Source organism: Tiliqua scincoides, chromosome 1 (genome assembly GCF_035046505.1).
Source record: "Tiliqua scincoides isolate rTilSci1 chromosome 1, rTilSci1.hap2, whole genome shotgun sequence".
Classification (NCBI taxonomy): Eukaryota; Metazoa; Chordata; class Lepidosauria; order Squamata; family Scincidae; genus Tiliqua; species Tiliqua scincoides.
In genome coordinates, this window is record NC_089821.1 from 287,683,957 (window position 1) to 287,706,431 (window position 22,475).

The 22,475-nt window shown below is 44.1% G+C and overlaps 1 protein-coding gene across 13 annotated transcripts in view; it reads left to right on the forward strand.

Annotated features, from left to right (window-relative positions):
- NRXN3 (neurexin 3) overlaps positions 1 to 22,475 on the forward strand; it is a 1,424,661-nt gene that overhangs the window by 1,359,820 nt on the left and 42,366 nt on the right. For 7 of the 13 annotated variants that reach the window (XM_066627886.1, XM_066627867.1, XM_066627878.1 and 4 more), the window contains one exon: positions 15,309 to 15,384. In XM_066627886.1, coding sequence (XP_066483983.1) covers positions 15,309 to 15,384 — 76 coding nt within the window. Of the gene's footprint in view, positions 1 to 15,308; positions 15,394 to 22,475 lie in introns of all 13 variants that reach the window. The other 6 variants (XM_066627903.1, XM_066627913.1, XM_066627968.1 and 3 more) reach the window with 1 other exon arrangement.

Below are 22,475 nucleotides of genomic sequence, written 5' to 3' on the forward strand. Positions count from 1 at the left end.
AGAGGACCCACAGTGTCCCAAAATGAGGGTACATTAGAAGGACTGGTGGAATTGCTGCCAGCCAGAGAAGCACCACTGCTGGTGCCTGAAGTTGCCATGAGGTAAGGTTTCCTGGTTGACCAACGTTAAGTGTCCCACATCACCTTAGTAGCACATGCCAATTGTGCTTCCTACTTCCCTGCTTCTAGGCAACATATGACCTGGCTCTAAACCACCTCAGGAACCAGGAAGCTTCATCTGAAGGAGGAAAGGAAGAGGCTGACAGTGAGTGTGGATGGCATATGAGAGGCAGAGCGTATATGGTGTAATCAATAAACAAGCAATCTAGATTCCCGGAGATGTGGCCTTTATTTATTTATTTAGCTCCTAAATAGTATGTAATTTCTTCAGGCCAAGAAATAAATTGAAAGGATTTAGAGGGATTTGCTTATCAGCGGAACACCACGTAGCACTACATTCCTCCTGCTTTTGGGAAGGTACATTGAAGTTTGGTTTTTAAGCTGCTGTGGGTCAATACTCCTCTTCCCTCTGTCAGGGTGCCTTGAACAACAGACAGATTAATCCTTCCCTTTTTCTTCCCTTTTTGCAGCCCTTGGCTTATTTAGATTCCCTTGTCATTCCTGCTAACAGCAGAGGGAGGGAAAAGAGAGGAAAAAAAACTCATGGCGAGCAGATGGGGCAACTTCCTTCCCTTTCAATTGTCCTCCAAGTGCTTAGGGCTCGGATCAGAATTCTCCAATCCTTGATACGGAACATGGTTCAGAAGCAAACGGCTTCTGTTTTACAGCCATAAATAACTACTGATTCTGTCGGATCTGCAATTGTGTTTTCCCTTTCCCAAAGGCTAATTTCAGCTTGCAAACCTCTCTCCCTCTTTTGAAGCAACACTCGACGCTAGACATACTTGATACGCAGGCGGAGCGCCCAAGCCGAGGCTGATTTACCTCCCTGTGTTTAACGTGCGCGGCTAGTTACCTAATCTCTTGTCTGCTGTGGTAATGGTTGAGTGGCTGATTTTGTTGCAGTGGGTAGCCCCATGGTGAACCCTACTTAATGATATAATTTGGCAGCAAGTATGGTTTCCATTTTTATGTCCTACCGGGATCACACATGCAGGAAATGTAAGGGGTGGAAGTTGTTCATAGGCGGGAGCGGAGGTTTCTTTGTTGTTGTTAACTCAGGTTGATGTGAAGAATACAGAGCATGCTGGTTAATGACTGGCTCCCAGTTAATTAGGATCCAGGGCTTGAAAGAAACAATTCGTTGCTATGATGAGACCTTTTGCAGTGAAGTGCTTGCCTTAAAGTGAAACATGAATGGTTGGAAGGTTGACCTTGGTGATTTCATCCCTGCTTTTGTGAGGGGCTAGAGCAGGGGGTCTCTAAACTTTCAGTTACCCAGGCCACATCACGCAGCCTTGTTCTTATGGGTCAGAGCAAATTGATAATAGAAAATAGTATATGCATGTTTAGCATAACTCTAAGGATTTTCACAATAGGAGAAAAATGTTTGCATCTGTGGAGGAGGAACGAATGTGGTGTCAGACAAAAGTGGGGGCAGAAGGGGAAGGAATGAAGAGGCCACACATTACTCTAATGTTATTGGGCTCAGCAAGCAGCTCAAAATGGGTCGATGGGCTGGATGTAGCCTGTGGGAATAATTTCCCCTTACCCCTCCATAAGCCTCCCACTGTAGGTGGCACAAGTTCGAGGGGAAGAAAGAGGTGGAGAGACTGTGAAAAGAGGGAATATGAACCAGTGTGCACTGTCACCACTGGATCCACCCCCTCCCGCAGCCTCCCTGCCCCCTTTCCTCCTTCTCCCCACCCAGTTTTGTCACCTCCTCCATGCATTACCATGCAGTGGATGTGGTGGGAACCGGCATGCCTGAGACGCGCCGCTTCCTCTTGCAGCAGCACTCTCAAAATGGCCACCGAAGGAAAGCGTCACATGCCATCAGAGGCAGTTTTGCGTCAGTGATCATGTGCTCCACTGTTGCAACGCACTCTGGCTGCAGCCCAGCCTTGAGAGGATTGGGCTGTAAGATTCAGATCTGAATGTGCTCATTGGCAAATAGATTAAGCTTTACATTCTCTGTTGAATGCATAGTGGTACATCTGGGAAGATGTGGATAACTCTCCTGTCTGGAGAAATATCTGGAGCAATTTCTAAATTAAAAGTGAAGTCTTTGTCCATATTAGGACTTGTACTGGAACAAGTAGGACTTGTACTGGAACATATTAGGACTTGTACTGGACTTGTACTGGAACTAGTTCCAGTACAAGTCCTAATATGGACAAAGACTTCACCTATGAGAATGTCCTAGCCATTCTCTTGGAAAAGCCACTTTACAAAAAGGTGTGGCAGAACAGAAGACAGTGGGGGGGGGGGGAGGATGGTGCAAGCTGAGGGGAATGTATGTGTGATGATGAGTGCTGAGGGTGTGTGCTCATGGTGGTGCATGCTAGAGGTGATGATGCACTTTGGAGGTGGGTGGGTTTGGGTGGCAGATCACTTTTGGCTCTCCCTGACTTGAACCTGTATTCCTTTCATCCCAAAGCAGGGTAAATATGCAATTTACAGTGCAATTCTATCTTGCCCTGGGATAGGCAGGCCAGGAGGCCTGAGCTGTATCCAGCGCAAGATAGGGCCCAAAGTGGCTCAGCAAGAGGTAAGAGGATACTCTTCCCCCTTTACCCCCAGGTAAGCCACCACAGCCCCAGTGGGTATCCTTGGACTTATGCCACCTCTGGAGGTGGCATAAGTCTGAGGAGAGTGAAGCGGCTTGCAGCTGCTCTGCACAGCTCAGGATCGGGGCTAGGATTTGGCATATCTGCTGGGCCCCAGCCCCGTCTCCTGCTTCCCACCCACGCCCGAGAGCACCCTCCCCCAGCCCTCCCCCACCCCAGAACGCTTCCCTCCTGCCTCCCCCCACCCTCTCCAGAGCCTTGTGTCAGCCAAGCTCAGCTGATGCAAGGCTCACCCATGAAGTCAGTGCAGAGGCTGGATTCAGACTTTGTGGGCCGGCGCACATCCCTGCACCTGCCCAGCTGACTCCCGAGGAGGCACAAACATGATAAGATGGAGCCAGGAGTAAACTGTGTGTGGTAGCTGGGAGAAAACACATCTCTTGAAGCATGCAATCCGCTTTAAACAAAAAGAAAAAGTGAGGCAGCCATCAAAAACTCACTGTGGCACTGTTTGTCTGCTGGACTTTGGGGAAAAATATTTATAGGCTTTTCTCTTTTCATTCACACGAAAAATGAGAACTCCATCACTCACTGCATGTGTTATTTATAATTTCATAAAGCTGCTCTCTGGCAGGGTTTATTTTATCTTGTGCTTAATGCCCATCAAATCATGGCACTCCAAGGGAATGAGGTGGGCTAAAAGGGACTGAGTTCTTAGGAAGATTTCAGAGACAGCCACCTTATGCGGTACAGAGGGTCAAAGTATATAGATTTGGAGCATAAATTCCAACTTTGGGCTGTCAAAAAGGGAAAGAGGGGATGTAATTGTCCTGACCGCAGCTTGCCATGCAATTCAGATTTTCTCCCAAAGCCCATGATGTATAGTAATGAACACAGATGCGGGACCCTCAACAAAAGCAAGATTGATGAAACCCTTGGAGTGAATAATTAGACAATGGCGATTACAGAAACAATAATTCATTAGAAGGCAGTTCTGTGAAACCAGGAGAATTTGAAGGTAAATACAACTATAAATTCTCAAGGTTAGAAGCAGACTTTTGAGCTTTCCACTGCCCCGGTTTGAAACCAAGGCAATTTCAATAAACACCGTACAGAAGCAGAGGGAGAATAACAATGATAATAATATAAATGCAATAAAAGTTCTTTCAGAGGACAAATAAAAGTCTCCCATCTGGAGAGATGTTTTATTGAAAGTTATTATAATACCTGCCTTTAGTTTTATAGCCATTAATATGAAACTGAGTAATTTCAGTGCTGAGAGTTTTGTTTAAAAAAAATTAAATACATATTTTAGAGTGGTATGCTGTGAAATATTTTCGTGAAGCCTTTATATTTCATCTAGTTAATATACTAGGTATATATATTCTGTCTCCCTCTGTCTGTCTACATTTCAAATGAAAGTGTTAGTCACTCATATTTACTTCTTTCCGCCCATCACTTTGTATACAAAGTGAAGTCTGACTGATGCTCTGATATAGGTTTTTTTTTTATTTTGTTTAAACAGCAGTCAGGTCGGACCCTCCCACCCCCCAGTTCGCACTGAGATTTCAGCAGGGCAGGGGGAAAGGGTTTTAAGCTCTTCCTTGTCCTGGCTTCAGACTGCTCTCAGTCAAAAAGTTTGGCACAATCATTGGTGCCAAAGGCGTGTTCAGAAACCACATATGCCCCAGTCAGTGTCTCACCTACTTTGACCTCAGTATTCCCAGACTCACTTCTGTTCCAAACCTTGGAACAGAACAAGGAGGACACATTCCCAGAGGACACTTGGGGGGAGGAGCAGCAAAAAGCCTTGTGGCTCCCTGCATGGCACAGGCCAGAACACATCAGTCCATATCTACTCCAAGCCAAGAGCAGGAAGGGCAGGACCGGAAGGCTGGGGTGCAGAGAAGCAAATATACTGTTCATCACAACCAGATTCCAGGTTTGGAGGGGAAAACTTTTCCAAACTGGGGGTTTGTGTCCCTGTTCTGCACCCAGTGGCGTCGCTAGGGTTTGTCACCCGGTGTGGGAGGCCAGTGCATCACCCCCATGATGGAGCTCTTCCCATACAGGGGGCGGGGCAATGCCTCAGGCAGTGGGTGTGGTGATGTGCCATTGGCCCCCCCCCCACTGTTTTTTGGCTTTAACTTTTGATAGAATATATATATTTCAACTGGGTTTGTTTCATTGCCTTCTACTGTAAATTACACATCAAAGGGTGTATGACATGATGGTATTATTCCTACAAACCACGATTTTAGCGATTTTGGTCACTAGTAGTGTCACCCCCCCCCCCGGATGTCACCTTCTGAACAACGTCTTGGTTCCAGGCTGTGTCATAATAACAGCTCATTGGCTCTTCGAGCAATCAGTCTTCTTGGTCTGTTTTGAATTAAGGAAATGTACCTTTTGTTTACGTAAGACAGTTGAATTTTCGTCTTCTGGTTTTTTTGGCCATAAATTTTGATACGATGGAGATATTTTCATTCCGGTACTTTTTCATTGCATTCTGTTGTAAAATGCACATTGAATGGTATATAACGTGGTGGTATTATTTCTACAAACCATGACTTTAGAGATCTAGGTCACGAGTAGTGTCATGCCTCCCTGTGCATGTCACACCTCCCCCTAGCAATGCCACTGCCTACACTCTCCAGATTTCTGTCTGTCAGCCCAATCTTATACATGGCTACTCAGAAGTAAGTCCCATGGAGTTCAGTGGGGCCTACTCCCAGATAAGTGTGTATAGCACTGCAGTTGAGACTGGCTCAGTTCAGGAAAAAGAGGTGAGCCTCTGTCACACCTGTACTCCGCATCAACTCTGAGCAACTCGGAGGGGAAGTGGGATTGCACCCATTACCTCCTGATCTGTGCATGTTTAGCAGAAGGTATGAAACCTGAGCCGCATTGCACTGCTGCACGAGAGACTGCATTTGTGTTTCCTCTGCAGCCGGCTTGCAGTGATTCTGTTGAGCCAAATGAAGAAAGGTGGGTGATGGCAGAGCAGTATGGTCATTTAGGAGTCCCAGCTCAGGTGCTCCTACCTCTGTTTCCCCTTGCATTTTCTTCACTCTGCACAAGAACCCAAGCACAGGCTTAGCTCAGCAGAGGGGAGGGGCAGGGTCGGAGTTCCAGGGCATCTCTTACAGCACCAGTGGTGATATCATCAGAAGGAGCATTCAGGTGCTGCTTTTGACACCTTTTTTTTTTTTCAAAGAATCTTGGCTGAGAAGAAGTGACAGGCTCAACAGGAGGCAAACTGTGAAATCTGCCAATGGGCATGTGCCCGTCTGCCCTGACCCAGATGACAGTGGAAGGGGTGAATGGATGGAAAGAGGGGAGAAACTATGATTGGATCATTTTCCCCCCCACCCAGGAAGGGGAATGGTTCATTTCATTAGATACCTAGAACATACAGAGGATGGAAACAAATGGAACTTCTGAGTAAACATGCACAAGACTGCACTCATATTTTTTTTTAATATTTATCTGGGATTTTTCTTTTTCAGTTTTTATACATATCTTTTAATACTGTTGCCACTCAACCCACAAGTTTTTGAGATGAAACTATGTCTATGGGCACAGTCCTATCCTGCGCTGGAACAGGCAAGGCAAGAGGCTTACACTGTATCCAGCCCAGGATAGTGACCATAAGCAGCTCAGCCAGAGGCAAGGGGAAACATTTCCCCTTACCTCTGGGTAAGAGCCACTGGCCCCTATGGGTCTCCTCGGGCTTGGGCCACCTCTTGAGGTGGCGCAAGTCCAAGAAGAGTGAAGCGGCTTCAAGTCACTCCGATCTCCCTGGAAACGTGGGTTGGGATCCAGTATAACTGCCAGATCCCAGCCCCACCTCCCACTCCCAACCCACCCACCCCCGGGACCACCCACTGTCCTCCCTCCCCCGCCTCCCTCCTGCCTACCTTTGCTGCTTGCGTCCTATGAATGACATATACATTTCCAAGTGGAAATTAGTGACAGGAGAACAAAACACTCCAATAAAAACATTTAAAGTGGATATTTTGTTTTGTCTTAATGGCAAGTAGCTATGGGAGCATTGCTATGAAGGTCTGAAGTCAGCTGCTGCCCTTCATACCACTGCAACCCTTATATGCAAGAAACTCATTGGTATAGAAGCACAAGGCATATTTTGTAGAGAGAGAGAGAGAGATTCTAGGTTCACGTCGACATGCATCCAGTGCAAAGAGGCTTTTTAAAAATGCACAGGGAAGGGCCATGGCTCAGTGGCAGAATGCATGATCTGCATAACAGATCATTCAGTACTAGAATGAAGTACTTCATTCAGTACTAGAATGAAGAACTAGGTTCATTCCAATTTAAAAGATAAGAACATAAGAAGAACCTCGCTGGATCAGTCCAAAGGCCCATCTAGTCCAGCTTCCTGTATCTCAACAGTGGCCCATCCGATGCCTCAGGGGGCACATAAAACAACAAGAGACCTGAATCCTGGTGCCACTCCTTTGCACCTGGCATTTTGAGGTAGCCTGCTTCTAAATTAGGAGGTTGCACATAGGTACCATGGCTTGGAAACTGTGATGGACTTTTCCTCCAGAAATTTGTCCAAGCCCCTTTTAAAGGTGTCCAGGCCAGATGCCGCCACCACATCCTGTTAGCAGGGCTGGGAATGACATCCACCTGAGATATTGAGAAAAATGACTGCCAGTCTGCAGTACAGGGCTAAATAAACCAATGTTCTGACGGTGCATGGTATCTTCATATCTTCGATGTTTAATATCTGTCCAAGGACCCAGAAGAAAGCATTTGCTCCAGTAGTGTAGCGACGGGAGAGGGAACACAGTAAGTATTGGCGGTGCTGCAATGTGCCGTGTAGACGGCCCCTCCGACTTGCCGTCATAGCCATTCTGGTCGGCAACAGCAACGAACGTTGCCATCGCTGTGCAGAATGGGTCTGATGGTGAGTGGGAAGGGGTGCTTACACAGCACATTGCTGTGTCTGCAGTACTTACCGTGCTGCCCCCCATAGCTATGCTACTGATTTGCTCTTCATTCTGTTTTCTTTGGCATCACTAGGCTGTGTTCCGTGGCACATTTCAAGTTCTGCCCCTTGCCTCTTCCCAACTATCAATACTTGGGGGGGGGGGGCTGTTAGAAACTTCAAGAAGAACCATCAATCCTTGTGCTTGGGATTTTTTGTTGTTGTTCTTCCATCTCCAGTCTGAAGTGGTACTATTTGTTCTGCTGTTTCCCATGATTCTGTTACCTTATGGCCGCTGTTTCGGCAACATGTTTTAGACCAGGCATCTCACTGACAACAGATGAGACAAGAGGCAGTTGCTTTGAACTGGCTCTTTATTTCGCTGGATTTCTTCTGAATCAGAACGGCATGTTGCCCTTGCATTTTTTATCCCAAGCTGATCATCACCTAATGTCTCCCTGTAAAAGTATTTTAATATAAATCAGAGACAAGATCCACAAAAGCCACACTGTGTTGCAGATTTTATTTTATTATATCCCAGCAGGTATGGGTATATCCTAACCTTTCCTCTGCACTTTTCAGCATCCGTATCATTTATATATGTTATGCAGGGACTCTTCAGGGACATGCAGGATCCTTCCTGGTAAGGCTAGATGGCATTAGGGTTAAAGACTGAGTTTTACTGAGTGGAATCAAGCTGAAGTGGTTTGTCTCTTGGCTCTTGTGAAACAAGTCCCCTAAAAGGCAGAGGTATTTCATTGCTCTTTATATGGTCGGAGCTCACAAATAAGAGGTTTTCATTGAAATGGGTAAAAGGACTGGCTTCCCAGAGGAGATGAGCACAGCATTTTCAAGCAAGCAGAACTCACAGACTTTTGGAACAAGTAAGCATCAAAATTCTGGTGTGTGGGACTGAAACTTCAAAGTGATCTATTGAGGACTCACATACTTACAGCGCAATCCTATCTTGCGCTGGAACACGCAGGCCAGGAGGCCTGCACTGTATCCTGTGCAAGATAAGAGACAAAAGTGGGTCAGCTGGAGGTAAGGGGAAACTCTTCCCCTTACCCCCGGGTAAGCCAAAACAGCCCCAATTGGACTTGTGCCACCTCAGGAGGTAGCGTAAGTCCGAGAAGAGCTGAGTGGCTTGCAGCCATTCCACGCCACTCGGGAACGGGGGCTAGGATCCAGCATATCTGCCAGGTTCCAGCCCCACCTCCCGCGCCCTGCCTGCCCCCAGGACTGCCCTCCGCCTGCCCTCCCACTCTGAAAAGCTTCCCTCTCGCTTCCACCCTGCCCTCCCCAGACGCCTACATTGGCTGAGCTCAGCCGACACAAGTCTCCCTTTTCATGTTGGCGCGGATACTGGATTCAGCCTCCATGGGCTGGCGCATATCCCTGCACTGGCCCAGCCAACTCTCTAGGAGGCGCAAATGTGCCTTACAGCATGTTTGCAACCCTTCTGGGCCTAAGGCACAGTTTGGATTGCGCTTCTAATTGACTTTTGCCATTCATCTCCTGACAAGCTTTGTGTGCTCACAAAGAAGGAGAAAGAAGGAAAAGGAGGCAGAGAACAGGGCTGGGGAGAGAATTGGCAGGAGTGGCTGTGGTTTCCTTATCTCTCACTGCATTGGGAGGTTGAATGGAGAAACAACAGAAACTAGGACAAGAGGAGGCAATTGTACCTATGGGCAAAGATTAGAGACAATTTATTTGCTTGTTGATTTGAGTTATTTTTATCCCACTTCTTGCAACAGCCTCAAGGCATTTTTGTACTAAGACAATTAAAAATACAATATAAACAACAACAAACAGCAGAATAAAAGAGCAGACAAAAAAGCCACAATAAGACAGCCACTAAAGGACAATCAAGCTACATGGAAGCAGCCGATCCGGTGCTCAAAAGGAGACCAGCATACTTTTAATAATCATTTAAGGCATGAGGGAACAGGTCAAATTTTTTCTAGCCCCCAAAAGGTAACAAAGAAGTCACCAAGTGAATGTGCCTCAAGGGGTATTTCCGTTATTTGGGTGTCACCACTAAAAAGACTCTCCAGTGCCCATGCTTGAAGAATATCTTACCTAATGTGCTTTATCTCCCATGCTGTAATATAACAGGTGAGAACATACAAAGATAATAGCACTTTTCTGATGTTCAGGCTGGTTCTTGGGAATTCGCATAAAGTAGGGTCAAAGCCTGTAACTGTGATGCCCGATATAACTTTATTGAGTGCAAGTAAAGCCACCATGAACTTCTGAAAAGGGCTTATCAGGAACATATTATTAAGAGTTCTATATGCATTTTTAAAAGCATGGAGGAGATAAATCAGCACAGCTAACATTACCCTTTGCTTCTTTAGATCATATTCTAGAATTCAGTCTGGAAAATAGAAAGGTCCACAGCTAAGGACAGTATCCTCTAATATAAATTCTAAATACCAAGAGTCAGTCATAAGCAGTTACTGAAAATTGTTGGTTAAAAAGCAGTGCGTATCTGCTGGGGATCTGTTCCCCAATTCCGGGCCCCCCCCCCTCCACAATTGCAAAGACTGATTTCTGTGGATGTGGAAAGGCCTCACAGGACCTCCTGGATACGACCAGAAGTGCCTTCTGGTTGCATCCGGGAAGTCCTTGAAGCCCTTCTGACACAGTGTCGGCACCCGCATTGTATCAAATCCGCAGGTGCTGAAACCACAAATGAGGATGGCGGACTGTATTGTAGCCCTGCCATCCTCAGCAAGATTGGATCTGCCATGTATCATGCAGAAATTCTTACACTGATCCCACACTCTTGTCTAATCTGAACCCCTTTTTTAACACCACGCAAGAGAGAAATAGTGAAGAGAAAAGAACAGTTCTGCACCTGACGCTAATGTTGTGCTCATGTTGCTGAGGGCAGAGCAATTTTGTACTCCGTACAGAACTAGCATAGCCTGTGTTCAGAGGCTTCCACAGGATCTCCCTAATGGTCTCCATTAGTAATTCAACTAATTGCAGCAATTACATGAAGGAGTTGCTGCTGGGGAGAGACGGCATTACACTTCTCCTTAACACACTGCGGTACATGCCACTCGTTAATTAGAGCAGCCGCAAAAAGGGGGGAAAGGGGGAAAAAAAAAAAAAAGAATTACCAGCTGAAAAGTGGAAGGAACATGTGCTGCGAGGCACAAGGGTCACAGACAATCTTGATGTGGCTTAAGTCTTTCGATGCCAGACCTTCCACCCCACCATCTGTGCCCCGGCCATTTCCATTAACATTCCACTGGAATTCTTCCCTGTACATCTTGCAGGACCACGTGTTTTGCTTTATGCAGATGAACCTAGAAGGAAAGGTTCTGCCTGGTTCATTGAACAATGTGAGACACCTGTTGGATCCAAAGTCTACGTATAATTTTAACTATGTAGTCCACACATCACATCAGCAAGAACACATCAAAGAACAGCTGGACTAAAGGTGCATGTATACATGCTCATATTGTACTCAGTGACACATCATATCCGTATTACTTGGGATAACATTTTGACACAACAGGGTAGGAAAATTTGACCTACTAAATCTGCTTAATAATGGGGGAACATTTCCTAAAAGCCAAGTCTATATTTTTTACAGTCTTATAGAACAAGGAAATTCCTACTACGGGGGTCTTTCTTAGTTGAAAAGTGCAGACCTACCCACCATTCTCCAAAAGTTTTTTATAACCTTTACTGAAATGTTGCGGCACAAGGATAATAACACTATGGATCTAACTTATAGGATTGTCATAAGATTTGCTTAAAAAAAAACACTCCCAAAGTGTTTTATAAATGCTAAGTATTATTATGACAACTGAGCTGAACCATAGTAATTTTGAAAAGCTACTGGTGGTATGTATGTGCGTGAAAGTAAATGCGAAGAGTTCAAAGGCATAGGAAACTTGACGGGGATCACAGCAAAGCATCCATTATGCCAGGAATGTATTCATGGGGACGGAGGAGACATGGCCCGCTTACAGAGATTCTAGACTCCTTCCTTAAATGTTCGACTCTCGTTTTGTTTGTGGAAATATAAGGAAAATGGTGTGTTGCACCAAAATGTTGAAACTGGGAAGCTGAAGCAGTCCTTCCAGTTCAGTATTCTGTCCTCCAACGGTCCATGACTCTCCCGGGTTACTGACATGGGTCTTTCCCCAGTGCTACTTGGAGATGCTCAAGATTGATTCAGGAAACTGAAAAATGGAAGCTGCCCAAACCAGGACTTTTGCAGGGGAGGAAGGAGTCTGTTTTTCCTGCAAAAACTTAGCCAGCGGGAAAGAGGGGCTGCTTCTCCTTTTCTTCACAGAAAACATGGGGACGAAAAGGGCTTCTCTCCCTTAGCGCAACTCTACAGTTTTGTTCCATTTGTATGCGTATCCACACAGACTGTTTGTCTTCACATCAAGCCCTTGCATGTTTTGAGTGCCCGGACATATGTGACTGTCTTGCACATGCCAACACAATCCTCTCCTTGTGCTTCCTCTCCTTGTGCATTTTTAGTATTTAGTATTAGATTTTTAGTATTTTTAGTATTTAGATTTTTAGTATTTTTAGTATATCCCTGCAGGAATGGATCATAAATCACAAATTGCTGGACTTTGGTGTATGTGTGAGTTGGGAGTGTGTGTTGGGCTGTGTGTGGGAGGGAGTGTTGGAAAGCAGCTTGAAGAGTGTTTGTGTGCTTAGATTGTGTGTATGTGTGTGTGTGTTGGGGGGACAGAGTGATGGTTGGCTAGTAAGCCATGAGGATTTCTGCAGACCTCTGCTTAAACCCATTAGCTGCCTATTAAAGAATTTGGGTTTTGGCCATCATGTATCCATTCCCCACCACCGCTGTGCCCTTGGGTCCTGTCACTGCAAAGCTACTGGCTCCAGGCCTGCAGGGTGAGCCAAAGTGGGCAATGTTCTTCTTCCATTACTCAAAATTCCCCTTGGCAGCCTTCCTCCTCCTTTGCCATCTTCATAATCACAGTGGGCTCTAATCAAACAATAACCAGCTTAGAACCCCCTGTAGTAAGAGGGTGAATTAGAGGCAAGTGTTGAAGCTGGATTAACAGCCTCTGCTGCCGAGTACTGGTGGATTCCAGAAACCACACCGACACTTGGCAAGTAGTCACAGATAGTTTTAATGGAGTAAATGAGAAGGAAGGCTTGCTGTCATCGAGGGTTGGGGGACGAGACAAAGGATCAAGAAAAGGGGAGATCACCGGTCTTTAATGAAACCTTTGCAGTAGTAGGCCTTATGGCCTGCCTCTGTTTCAAGTCTGCCTCTGCCTTCACAGAAAGAATCCTTTAGGATTCTTCACTCAGGCTGTCACCAGGCAGGAGAAATCCTTTCGGTGACACAGCTGTAAAATTACTGGGTCCATGATTTGGGCTTCTTTAAAAGCGGTGGCTTCACTGCCCTGCATTAAAACTCCTTTTTCACTTCCGGCATTGCTTCTCTGATGTCAGGGGTGTGAGTAAGATTCTCAATTTCTTTCACAGCTTCAGAGTCTTCATTAGGACCATCACAGTTTGGCCATTTGGACAAAGCAGCAGCATTTGTGAGCTGTTTTCCTGAACTATGCGTAATCTGGTACTGAAATGGAGCTGGTGGACCAACTGTCTCGGTGCCTCATGGGAATTATGAAACCATCAAAGTGAATTGTGATCTGTCCTTAACAAGAATTCTTTCCCCAGGAGAAAATGTCAAAAACGTTGAGTAAAAATCACCACACTTTCTTCATAGTATGGTAGTTTCTTTCTGCTTTACTCAGGGATGTTCTAGCATATGCAATTACCCTCTTTTTAATCACCATTCTGTTGTGAGGACCACACCAGTACCACCATCACTGGCATTTGTATCCAAAATATATGTTAGCTGTGTGTCTGGATAAGCCAGTATTGGTGCAGACATAAGCCTTTGCTTTAGTTCCAGGCATGCATCCAGTGTTGCCCACTGGAGCGTTTGCCTCTTTTCTGACAATTCCTACAATTTCAATGACTTGGCAATTTTAGCATCCATTCAGGATACCTTATTCCCTCCCCTATGAGTTTTAACTTAGTAAAAAAAAAAATGGGGGGAGGGGAAATCTGTGTACACTACCACATCTGAATGGAATGTTCCCAGGTTCATGCCCTGGTGCACAACCTGGGATTCTGTCGTCACATTGGCCACTTGCACTGGGACAGAGCCTCTGTGGCTCCTGGCTATGCTTGGGCCACAAGAAAATCGTGATGGCCTTATGGTGTGGGTTCCAACATGCAATCCCCTCCTTCTGTGAGGTTTTCCTTCAAGTATAACCATCTCAACTTCTTGGGGGTAATATCGCCATCTTTTCCACTGTAACTTTACTTATCTCTGCTATACTCCCAACAAGTATCATGGCTGCTATCTGCAGCCTCTATGGCTTATCTGATTTTGTGGCTGTCTCAGAGCCCAATCCTAAGCTGCCCGGGTGCGCGGCTGCAGCAGCACCGAAAATGGCTGCCGCCACATCCTGCACACCCTAGACAGCCGCGGGCTGCACCTTGGGAGAAGGGGACTTTCATCCCCTTCCCCCAGGTAAAGGGAATAGCCCCGCAACAGGGCTACTCAAATAACCACCGACCGAAAGGTCAGCGGTGAGGTAAAAGTCTCCACGTCAGGTGGTGAGCCTGACACGGAAACTGTGGATCCTGTGGAGCAAAGCTCCACCAGTCACACCTCCCTCCCTCCACCCTCCCCGGAATGCCTCTCCCCACTCTCCTCCCACCTCCACCTCCCCGGAACACCTCCTCCCTACCTCCCCCCACACTCCTGCTTTCCTCTCCGCTGCTCAGCAGTCAATGTGACTGCTGAGAGGCGGAGGTCGGGCACCCTCCCGGCACTAGCCCAGCGCTAAGTTAGCACGGGTGCTCACCTGGCATTAGAGCTTGCAAATGTGCCTTATGGCACTTTTGCGACAGTGTGCGCCGGCAGTAAGCTGGCATGCAGAGCTCAGGATTGGGTTCTCAGTGGCATCCTGTAGTCCCTTCAGTTTCTCTTTATGTAGAGACATACAGATTTCTCTCTCAGCTACATGGACTACAAATTGGTCTCTGGCCAGGAGGACTCTAATGCCATCATTGTAGTCTGGGAATTTCTTCGTAACCAACAACCACAGGGCATATCCAAAATCTCTGATTCCCCTTTCTGTTGGCTCCGGTTTCCAGAAGCTGTTGATTTCCATTCAGGTCTGTTCTGTCCAGTGATTCCTGACTGAAGTGTTGGTTCCCAGCCTTCCTCTCCCCCATGTCACTCATTTCTTGGGCTTTACCCTGTAGCGGAAAACCAAGGAAGTCAGCCTTGTTGACCTCATTCCAGCTATTTACATATGCAGTTCATTCGAAATAATTTTCTCTCTTTTATTAGCAGGAGCCAGGGCAAGCAACTGTCTCTATTAATTGCAACATAGTTCCCTGCTCAGTGGTCACTGCTGGTGTTTTCTTTGCGTTTCGTAATCCCATAATAGAAGATTCCCAATAATCTTCTCATTCAATTTACTGTAAACAATTTTATTTTTTGCAAAGTGGTATATATACATTTTGTAAATAATTATATTCCTGTAAGCTGCATTGTCTTGTACAAATGCTCTCTGATGGTCCTCTTATCTGATCACCCTTTGATTTCTTTTCTTATTCATGCATCAGACAACAGATGACCTCGTTTCATCAGCAGAGTGTTCTAATGATGACGAAGACCTCATTGAATGTGAGCAGAGTGTAGGTAAGCCAGGTCAGTCTTATTTTTTGGCTTGCTTTTGGATTTATTTTGCAATAAACAATGCCTACATATATATGTGTGTAAATGTATACATATATATGTACACCTATATATGTATATGTGATATATGTATATATGTATAGAACTGTATATTCAGTATAAATGCATAAAGCCAAGCATCCAATCCCATGGAGTTGGCAAGAGGAAAAGGCAAAATTTCATCATTTGGGGAAGCCATCTTTAAAAGAAACCAAACGTTCTTGAACCAGAGCCTGCTCAGTTACTTATTAACAAATGTGCTGCATATTTGTAGTGGATTTTGAGCTGGCTGTGGTGGGGAGAAAGAAGGCACCATGTGCATTTCTTTATCTATTAGAAGTTGGGTCTGCCAATTTTAAAAAAATGGAAATCGAGTGTGTAAATATTATCACATTTCTTATTTAATGTTCTTTGATGGATGTGAGAATAGGCCACAAAAGTTCCATTTGTCCATGGGATTTTGAATGCGGTTAACATGGCAATATATTTACACAAATGTTGTTTTCCCAGAAAATTTGGGGAGGACAGAAGCATAATCAGTCCAAAACAAATACTGAGCTGTGCCATGTTACCTGCAGCAGTGATGCTTCAAAATGTATCCACTGAACAGTCAAAACAGATTGTGGCAATTTGAAATGGACTCATTTCTCCCTTCGAGCCTAGATACATTTTGATGGTTTGATGGCTTTTCTTCTGGTGGGATAGATATAACAGTCTAATATTCAGTAGGCAGCTGCAGTCTATTTTATTTTTAAATGATTTTTTTTCCAAGTCTTTTGTTTTTATTTTTTTTAATTTTGAGACTTGCAATGAGTTAAGCATTTCTATAATAGAGAACAGAATTTCATCGAATTTCTGTGTACATTGTAAAAAGAGTTTTCTGAGAATTTGTCCTTAAAAATAAAACACATAAACAACTTTTTTTTTTAATTTGGTTTGTTGTTTTTTTTAAGAAAGGGGGGAGTTATTTTATTATTTTGAAGAGATTCTTTTTATTTATTTTTTTGGTAAAAACCCAACATCAGATGGTTCTGTTTGTAGTTTCCTGAAGCGTTTCAGATTAATATAATAATCATAACCAAAGTCACTCAAGGCTTTCACATTTCTCTCCCACTCATAATTCTGCTTGCATTTTGGGAGTAGGACTTGCTCTGGCAGTAATGAGAACCATTGTGGCTTTGCACTGTAGCTGGGAAGTTCCATGAGGAAGCTAAAGCAGAATGGCATTCTGAATTGTAGAAGACATTAATGCACACACTCCAGTGCAAGGACATCAGAAGGAAGTTCTTCTCCTTCATGTATCATGGAAGCTTTTACATTCAAGATCCTGGCCTGTTCAAGCATAGGTGGCAACATACACAGTCTTCTGTTAGTCACCTCCTTCGTGGCTACATTGTTGTGCAACTGTTTGATGGTTACTTTAATGTACCTTCCATCCTAGAACAGGAGAGATCGGAACTCAGACCCAGTCTATCCATGATTCAGAATGAGGCAGTCAATGGAGATGGTAAAATTTCCAAGCCGAGCCACCAAGTTGAGATAGGTCCACTTCGGACTGCAAGTGGAGAGTCATATTTTTGAACGCCATGCAAAAAAATATCCTGCATGTAGGGGAAAAAAAAGCAGTATGGAGAGGCCTGCACTAAACCTTTCCTTCAATGTGTTCGTTTACTAAAAGCAGGAAGAGTGTTTTGTTTTTTGTATGTGGTGGCATTCTAAAATACAACCCCCATTCTTGTAGTTGGAGGTGGAACAGTCCAGAATTTAAACACCTCTTTTTGCCACCTCAATCTGTGTAATGGGTAGACTGCAGTGAGGTGATGAATTAGAGGTCACAGATCTGAAATCTGCTCTTGCCCAGCTCCTGTTCATTTACAAGGCATGTGCAGGAGACATTGTCCTATGGACAGTGGCCTTTGGTGCCTTCTGATTTTACAGGACTAGACAGGATAAACCATGTAAACATACTGTCAGATTTTCTTGACCCCATTGTAGCTACATGTTCAAGCATTGGCAGGAGGGGACAAGGATGGCCACTCAAACAGGAGGAGAGGCCAGATCCAGATTTGGTGTTCATTTTAGAGGGTTCAAGGAGGTTACTATGAGATAGAATTTCATTTATAAAGGACTAAACCACTAGAGTTGGTATTCTAAATAGCAGTTAAGACTCATTGATTTAAATTCCACTGCTAATCTTCTAGGACCTCATTAAACTTTTCCCCCCTTTCCCTGATTACTGAGAAATTTGCATTTAAAATAGAAGCCTTTCTCTCTCTTTATCAATCTGCTTCTCTTATCCATTGCCCGCAGAGATGTTGTGAAGGCAGTATCACAGTTACTTCTATGGTGATGAATTGCAATAGCACAGATTCTTGAGATGTGACATCAGTGAATGAATCAAGCTGTTCAGAAAAGAAAAAAGTGTCTCTTCATCCATAAAGATGCAGTTTGGAAACTTGAGGGGGTCATACTTTAGAATCACAGGACTTATAGGAACTTCAAGCAGAATCCAGGCACATGGTGTGTTGCTGAACTCCTCCTTAGTTAATGATGCTCCTTCCTTCTTAGCACTTTATTTTTCTAGCAGCTTCTTCCTTTTAGAACAGATGTAGTTTCAGCAAGTTGTCTTCTTCACTATCATAATTCAGGGACAGAATTTGTGCTTTGCATGTACAGGGCCCCAATCACACATCAGGCAATCATCTCTTTTGGCCCTAAATGCTGACTTAAATGTGATGGCAATAACATGGAGGCTCTTATCTCCATGTAAATGAGTGTATTTCCAGAAGATATGATGGTACAAAGGAGCTTAGAGAGCCTTTTAAATCATGTGCCACAATTGTGGAACCCCAACAGAAGTCTTCATGTTCATGTTACTCTGGTGATGTGGAAGTGACTGCAACACCATGTTGTTCCTTGTTATGAGGGTAACATGACAAGCCCTAGGATTATACAGCAGTCCACATCACCGCAAACTCTTAGAAATCTAAGGGCCCAATCCTATCGAACTTTCCAGCACTGATGCAGCCACAATGTAGTCCCAAGGTAAGACAATAAATGTTCCTTTACCTTGAGGAGGCCTCCATGACTGCCCCCCCCCATTGCAGGATGTAGTGCACACCCCATTGGCATAACTGCAACGCCACTGGAAAGTCAGATATGCTTGGTCCCTAAATTAACAACGGTGTGGTTCTTTCACGCAAGAACATAAGAAATGCCCTGCTGAATCAGGACCACGGCCCATCTAGTCCAGCTTCCTGTATCTCACAGTGGCCCACCAGATGCTTCAGGGAGCACACAAGACCACAAGATACTTACATCTTGCTACCAGTCCCTCTGCATCTGGCAGTATCTGGCATTCTGTTTACCCATGTACCCTCCCCATGAAGATACCAAACTGCACTTGGGCTAAACGTGGGCCACTTTATTAAGCGCAAGTGACCGATATTTAACACATGAAACCTACTGAACACACCTTCCCTCCCTCACTAGTCTGGGATAGGTGAAAAAAAACGTCATCTATGGCCAATCTGGATGACAGAAAAAAAGTTCCTACCCGACCATACCTAACCCTTTCCTATGTATTTTGGGGCTTCTCATGTTACCTGGTGGCACAGGAAGGAAGGTGCTGCTGCAGTTTCCTCACTACTAAAGTAACATAAGAACACAGCCAAATTGCTTTTTAGCCATTTCCGGATGGGAACTCTCACTTTTCAATCAGCCACCAATGATGACTTCACAGGATACTAGGAAACATAGCGAATACACATGTTAGTTGTGGTCTGTTCATGCATTTACTATGAGATGCATGTGTTCTAAATGGGGCACATGTCCCACATATCTCTCTGTGTGGGAACACCTAGTTGGTTCCCCATCTTATATTGCATCGTACCCTAGTTGCCCTTAGTGCTGTGGGAGCTTTGGTTCCTTTCTGCACTGCTCAGGGACAAATAACATGATTTGCGCAATCCCTTCTCACTCTTTATTAATCTATACCAAAATTCCATCTCCCTAAATATACAAATGAAAAATGCCCTGCCTGGCACCTTTACTTCATCCCAACTGTGCTTGCCATCTGTTTGATCATAGATGGTTGATGACTGGCAACCTGGCATAGTCTAGGTGAACTTGTTGCTTCTGAGTTCAGAGAGAAGAGAATTAAACAGAAACAGAATTAGAAGTAGAATGTGAGGGCTCTTTGGACTGAGGCAACCCGTTATACAAATGGAGGGATTTATGGAAGGCAGTCTCCCTGATCCAAAGTGCCATGTGCACTCTGATGCACACACGTCATTCCTGCATATGCAAGTTCCTCCATTAACTTCTGAGCAACAAGTAGTTCTTCACACATGTTCGGAGTTGTTCCCTCCACTGAATGTGAAGAGTTTGGGGGAACGGGGAATGAATGGTGAAGTGGGATGAAAGCTCCACAGGCACATTGAGCTGCTGAGTTCTCTTTAGGACATGCTCAGATTAAAGACAGATAATTGGAGAGTTGGCTTGAACTGCAGCCCAGAGTGCTTATGCTGTTCCTCAAAACAATAAGATAGAGGCAACATCTTCTAACATTTCATCCTCAGCTATAGTTTTAAGCTTTCTTGCCCCCCGGCTTCACTCAGTCTGTGACTCTAACTGGCTTGAGTGCCAACTTTAGTTTTGTTATCCTGACAGGAATTCCTGTCTGAACTTTTCTTTTTGTTCCAGAACAAAAATGCCAGTGTATTTTATGCTTCCAAAAACCTTGATAAAATGAAGCTGACATCAACTGAATAAAGCCAGGGGATTTTTCCTAACAAGGGTATCGTAATGTACCACAGAAATAGGAAGTCCCAAAGGGTATTGTACTGAAACATTTCAGCGCAGTATGAATGCGCACATACTGTATGTGTAAAGCCAGCAAAATTAGATGAATTTAAGTAACACATGGGACCTACCACATGCACAGGCCCCATCACATTTCATAAGCAGCAAATATCTTCTGTCTGTGGCCAATGGCTTTCTTCTGAAAGGCTTTGACCAGGATTCTAAAGACCACAGGTCTAGTTCAGCATATCCCAGGAGATATGGGCTTTAGTTTCTCAAATAGCAGCCCATCATGCCACATGCCCCAAAACTTTTGAGTATCTCTAAAAGCAGATTGTGATTATATGGTGCGGGAAGCTAAAGAAGTCAAAAGTCATCCCACTGGGTATGGTCAAGTCCTTGGACACACCTTAATTAGCCAATAATTATATGGTGCGGGAAGCTAAAGAAGTCAAAGTCATACCCAGTCAAGACACTGTGAAGTCAGAACAGCTATATCCAATGACTACCAAAGGAGCTGTGACCCATGACACCCCTGCTAGGACCCTCAGATCAACCAGAGAGGTAGGCACAGGTCAAAGAAGAAAACCTAACTGTGAAGTTGAGGAGGAAGTAGCAGCAGTGCAATCTCCTTCAGGGAAGATTCCAAAGGGGCTCAAGCTTTCCGCTGTTTGTCCTAGTGAGATACTGTGTATACAGCAACCACTTAAATGTTCTTAAAGACGATTGCAAACAATATTCACAGATGTAGGTTTGAAGTGCTAGTTTGTCCATATGCTTGAACACTCGATCCACAAAATGGAAAATCCGCTAAGAACAGATTGTGTCAACCAGTGGCTGCCAATGAAGGAGGGGAACATGGACTGCCATGTGAATGATGGTTCACAACTTCTCTGCACCCACTATTAATAGATCTTTTGGAAAAAGCAAAGACTTTGCTCCCATACCAAATAGATTGGGCATGCAGGCGGGCCTTTTGGAGAGCTTGGCTGTTTTGCACTGCCTCTTTCAGCAGATCAGGGGTTCATTTCCAGGTCATTCAGAATGCCTGTTCAAACTCCAAAAATATGCATAAGTTTACGTTGAGAGCCATGCAATGGAACTACAAAGAGAGCTTTGTTTGATGGAACTTCCTAGCTACCCATGTATGTATATGCTTTTCTTGCCATGAGAAAAGCAAAAGAGCAAGTTTTACTGATTGTTCATGCAGATGCCTTATAGGGTTCCTTTTATTTTAATTTGTATGTGTTTTTTTTTAACAGTTTGATTTTAATGTACTGACCCTTCTCCTTTTTAAGCCCCAAAAGCCCCTCTCAAGGATTTGATATTTATAAGTCCACTATTACAATATATATATATATATGTGAGTGTGTACATATATATATATATATAAAATAATATAATATAACACCAATCTTAAAAATATAAAACTAATCTTAGTAATAGCCCTCATCATCCAGTTACATGTTTATACAGAAATTCATGCCTTCATCCAATCCTGGCATCCACGAATGTGGACAGATACATGATACTGTTATTTACTATTGTACAAAGCATGTTAAGTTTTCTTTAGTTTTTTTTTCTTCATTTTATTTTAAGGTTTAATTTAATTAAAAAAAATTTCATACACTAGTTATCCTTGGGGAGGGCTGGGGCAGGGAGAATTAAAAAAAAATTATACAGGTATATCTATCAATATCTCAACGCATAGCCCTGCGCACATATAGATAGATATACACCATGTATATATTTGACGAACATTTTCTGTCGTTTCACCTCATCTTGTGCCGCATGAATTTTTGGTGGTTGGTAGTGCCTTTTAATTTATTATTATATCTTTTGGATCATGATGGTACCATATTGCCATTTTCTTTTTAATTTTGAAACCATCGCTGTGTTTCTTTTTGAAAATTTATTTCTGGAGTTGTTCCAACGAAATAATAATTCAGTCTACTCAAGAGAGATATAGATCTGCAATCAAACAAAGGCAACAAAATCTTTTCTTGCCATCCTAAAGATTCCAAATTAAAATAATTCACCCGAGAAAGTTGTGTGCAAAAGAATGAAGTTTTGCTCCACTTTTATTTTATTCTGCTTTATCCTCTCCTTCCCAACCCGACCCTTTTGCTTTTGTGGAGTGCCTCTCTCTCTTCCCACTTCTTTATAGGCATACTTACTTGTTAAAAGTGTTAAAGGTAACATAGACAAGCCCTTCTAAAAACCATTCTATAGACCCTATCCCACCCCCACAT